Raw genomic sequence first — 4,923 nt, 5'->3', positions numbered from 1 at the left:
CACGTTATGGAGCCAACACACGTACTTTTGAAGGAAGATTACACATATGAAGAACGGCCAATCCAAATTATTAACTGAAGAATCAAAAGATTGAGAAACAAGGAAATTCTATTGGTGAAAATTGATTGGCCGAATCATGGTGGAACCTATGCAACATGGGAAACAAAAGAAGATATAATGAAGAGATACCTTGAGTTGCTTCCTTTGGACCTGGTATTCTTCCAAAATGAAGGTAATCCGAGTTTGGAGGACCAAACTCTTTAAGGGGGGAAGATTGTAATAACCCCGACCCATGATTAATTGTTAAGCCATGATTAAGTATGCCAAATAAGTAATTAAGATGAAATCCTAAGTTAATTACATGTTGCATTATTAGTGTTTATATTTGTCTGTTGTAGAAATATATGTTTGTGTTTCTACTTTACTCTGCAAATTGAAGGCCTTATCGGCATCCGATCATGAAATTGACTTGTATATGTGTTATTTAGAATTTTTAGAATATTATGGTAGGTTCGATTGAAATTCGATTCAAAATGAATTAATTAGGATTAATTAATGTGAATTGCTTACCTAAGCTTAGCTTAATTAAATACCACTAATCAAGCCTATATAAGGCTTAAATTGATTTTAGAACCTCACTCACACTCCCATTTCATCATTCTCGAGGCTCAAACGTGAGAGAGAAAGGGAAAGAGGAGAATTGAAGAGAATTTGAGGGAATTGAAGAAGACTTAGGAGAATTAATCTTCCACACCTGTGAACTCAAGCTTAAGGTAAGAGTGCAACCCATGAATTAAGTGTTTGGCTCAATAAGAAGATGAGCTCAAGAGAATTGAAAGAGTAAATACAAAAATTAAGCTTGGATGATAGAATTGAGCATGGTTCATGCATCCATGCATTTTCATGACAATTTGAGTTTGAATTTCAAGCAAACCTCACATACATGTGTCAATCTTACCTTTATTTTGAGAATCCATCTTGTTTGATGCCATTTTATATCAATTGATCATATTTTGGGAGCTTTGAAGTCAAGTTAATGTATGCATGTTAAGGGTTCAAAGTTTTAAGTTCTGTTTTATGCATTTGGCAAAGCTTTGGGCCTTGATTTCATGAAACGATCTTTAATTCTCCATGTTTTATAAGTTTTGAAGTGTTTTCTCGACTTTTGGGTCCTAATGATGAGTTTTTGAGGCTTTGAATTCGAAGTTTCCATCATGTACAACAATCTGGAAATTTCAGATTCTGTATTTCTGCTCGAGCGACCCCTCTGTGTTTTGCACCTCCGTTCGAGCGACCAAAAGTTGGCTCGAGCATAAAATGCATGCTCCCAGAAGTTCACATGTTTTGCAGACCGCTCAAGCAACAAGAGTTGTGCTTGAGCAAGGACCTCAATCTTACGCTCGAGCGACTGGTACTTTTACAGAGTTTACAAACTGCTCGAGCGAAAGAAGTTGCGCTCACGCGACCACTCATATTTTTGACCTTCTGCTTGAGCGAAGGAAGTTGCGCTCGAGCGAGGCCCCTATTTTCAGCATATTTGCCTAAGTGTTTTCAAGGGCATTTTGGCATCATCATCGCATCCTAGGCATTCGTAGGCCATATTTAAGACATAATGACGAGGATAAGGACCAGAAACACACTAGGAATGAAATAGAATAAGTTAATGAATTCTGAGTGTGTGCGTCAATGTGTGTGTTATGTTCATGTAGGTTACGTGCCACAAGTTATTTGATTTGTCTGCTCTGTCTATTCTGCAAGTGAAGCCATCTGTGCGTAATAACTCTGTAAAGTTTTGTTTAACTTTAATTATTTTCTGATGATATGAAATGATCAGTTTTCTGAAATGCTATGTTTTGTATGAATGAATAATTTTCCAAGTTTCTGAAATGTATTCGTGGCATCGTTAGCACATGGCCCTTACCTGGGGGTAACACTACCGTGGTCCATGAGCGCAAGGCCCTTACCTAGGGGTAATAATACCGTTGTCTCATGGCCTTTGATCGGGGGTAACAATATCGTGGCTTAAGTATGTTACAAGTTCCCGATTTCAGAGGTTCCTTTATGGAACTGACAAGTATGACCCTTAATGCTTTGTATTTGATCTGTTAGCGCTATTGGATGTACCACATATGATCAAGCATGAACTCTGATTTTTGTATATGATTCGAACAAGAATATGAATGTGAATCTATTTTTGTTTTCTGAATTATTATGGGACATCATTCATTCAATCATTTACTCTGTTATTATTCACTGGGCTTTCACTCGCTATTTATATTATATATGTAGGTAAGCAGGCGCATGACCAGGCCTAAGTTGTTGCCTGGAGAGTTTTGCTTTGTCAGCCAACCACCGCGCCTCCTAGGAAGGTTCCCGTCTAAGAAGTCAATTTTGTGAATCATGTGAAAGATGTTTTGTTTTGTTTTTGTCTATCTGTACATAAGGCTAAGTCCCTTATGATACTATCTGTATGGTGATGCATGACATATGGAAGTTGACACTATTTATATATGTGTATGATTTAAATTTTCTATCTACACAGCTTTATGGACATTGTATTTTGTATATTTGCTTCCGCACCCCCTTATATTTTGTGATTCTATTCAGAGGCCTTTGGTAATCCAAGGATTACTGGCCGATTACGATGCTAAACCTATAGGCGCAGATTTAGGTCGTGACATCCATAGTAATCTACTAACATTGAGGTGATTCCCAACTCTAATTGAACAGATCTTGTACAAAGAAGTTATCGAAAAAATACCTAATATTGTAGCTATCCACTTTGGGCAATCAACTCTTTCCAAGCTAACCGAAGGTCTTGGTGAGAGAATAGATAATAATCTCTGCATGTCCACCATTTCCCACTCAAACAACTCTCTTCTGGGAAATATGTTCCACTCCCCTGAGGTTGCCTTCAAATCTACAAACAGACGAAGTGCACCTCTCTTTTCCTTTGATAAGCTGAACAGCCTAAAAAACTCTATTTTCAAGCAATGGGAGTTACACCACATTTCCTCCCGAAATCTTAACATCCCCCACCTTTACTTTAAAATTATTTTGAAAACACTCTATTAGAGAAGGTTACTAATTAGCCACTAAGTTAATATCATCCCATAATCTTGATTGCCTAGAGCTATTACTAGGAACAGGTAACTAGCAACACTCCTCAATATTATGTTTACTACAAATCACTCTGCTCCATAGTGCATTTGTCTCACAAGCAAATCTCCACCACCACTTCAATAACAAACAAGAATTGGCAATTCTAACCTTCCTAATGCCCAAAACTCCTTGATCAATAGTCACCTTCTCCCATTTAACTCTAAACAGAGATAAGTAGTAGATAGGTAAGCATGATAAGACTAACTTATTCATAATCAACCTACCAGCAAATGACAGCATCCTTCTCTTCCAACCCGCTAGGCTAGCTTTAACTTTATCGAGGACTAATTTCCATGTCCTCCTCCTACTAGGATTTGCCCCCATAGGAAGCCCAAGATAATTCAATGGTAATGAGCCAGTCTTACAGTTAAGTTTGACAACAAGATCTGTTAGAATATCATCCTCCACACTTACTTCACAAACCACACTCTTGTGATAATTTATTTTCAACCCAGATATAAGTTCAAAACATCTTAGGATTCTTTTAATACTAACTACTTCTAGTTCATCTGCTTCACAGAATAAAATAGAGTCATCAGCAAATTGCAAGTGGGACACAAGTACACCATTTGCCCTACTATTACACCATTAATTAGATCATTTTCTAAAGCTCTGGACGGTAGTACATTTAGACCTTTTGCCACTATATTGAAAAGGAAATGAGAGAGAGGGTCACCTTGCCTTAATCCTTTTTGGGGACAGAATTCTTCAGTGGGAGATCCATTCACACAAGGACTGATACCCTAGCAGAGGAGACACATTCTCTTATCCATACTATCCATCTATCTCTAAAACCAAATCTTGACAACATTAAGAAGAGGAATTCCCAATTGATTGAATCACAGGCCTTTTCAAAATCAAGCTTTAATATCACACCCTTCCTCTTTGCCTTTTTCCACCCATCAGCCACCTCATTTGCTATTAAGACTCCATCCAAAATATTTCTACCACTTAAGAAAGCTGATTAAGCCTTACTAATTATTTCTGGAAGAACATTTCTTAATCTATTTAATAACACCTTAGATAGAATCTTGTAAACTCAGCCCACTAGACTTATAGGCCTAAAATCTCTCAATCCCACTATATCCTCTTTTTTAGGGGCCAATGCTATAAAAGAACTATTAATACCTCTGACCAATTTACCATGAGTGTGAAGGCCCTTCATGAATTGGATCAAATCTCCCTTCATTTTCTTCCAATGCTTCTGGTAGCATAAAAGATTAAACCCATCTGGGCCTGGAGCCTTGTTTCCTTCACAATTTTCGATGGCTGCCCATATCTCATTCTCTAAAAATTCTACTTCTAGCATTTCAAAAGCTTAACTGCTCCTTACTATTTTGAAGACACAATCAAGTGATGGTCTACATTTCCATTCCTCTGAAAAATGTCTGATGAAGTGCAGGCATACCTCTTGTTGGAGTTTCCTAGTTTCTTTATACACCATGTCCCCAATAGTTATTGAATTGAGCCCATTTCTACTATGTCTACTAGTAGCCATGACATAAAAATATCTAGTGTTTTTATCACCCATCAATGCCTAGTCAAGTCTTTCTTCTTCAAGCCACATCCATTCAACCCTTGTACTTAACTTCCAAGCCTCACTAATCACTTTTTTTTCTTCTTGCCTTCTCAATATCTACTAGATCTCTTGTTTATGCTAGCAGGCCAAGATTGTTCAATTCCTTCTCAATAGCCTTGAGTTTGATTGTAACATCCCCAAATACTTCTCTGTTCCACTTTCTCAAAGCGTCTCTTAACAAT

At 37.4% G+C, this 4,923-nt stretch overlaps 1 protein-coding gene across 1 annotated transcript; it reads right to left on the bottom strand.

Annotated features, from left to right (window-relative positions):
* Positions 1-3,153: 3,153 nt before the first annotated feature.
* LOC114307191 (uncharacterized) lies at positions 3,154-4,471 on the bottom strand. Its single transcript, XM_082908335.1, has 2 exons — positions 4,291-4,471; positions 3,154-3,671 (listed from the first exon to the last, which is right to left on the bottom strand). Exons 1-2 carry the CDS (start codon positions 4,469-4,471, stop codon positions 3,154-3,156), a joined length of 699 nt encoding a protein of 232 aa, XP_082764461.1.
* Between the last annotated feature and the right edge of the window lie 452 nt (positions 4,472-4,923).

Source organism: Camellia sinensis, chromosome 15 (assembly GCF_055761805.1).
Source record: "Camellia sinensis isolate YWXY chromosome 15, ASM5576180v1, whole genome shotgun sequence".
NCBI lineage: Eukaryota > Viridiplantae > Streptophyta > Magnoliopsida > Ericales > Theaceae > Camellia > Camellia sinensis.
Note: the sequence above shows the minus strand (reverse complement) of the source record. Positions and strands in the feature narration are given on the sequence as shown.

Excerpts from the sequence above, each read along its gene's own strand:
- LOC114307191 (XM_082908335.1), bottom strand. The coding sequence starts at position 4,471 with ATGCTAGAAGTAGAATTTTTAGAGAATGAGATATGGGCAGCCATCGAA. Across the intron at positions 3,672-4,290 it reads TCATGGTAAATTGGTCAGAG|ATGAACTAGAAGTAGTTAGT; the intron begins GTATTAATAGTT and ends TCTGTGAAGCAG.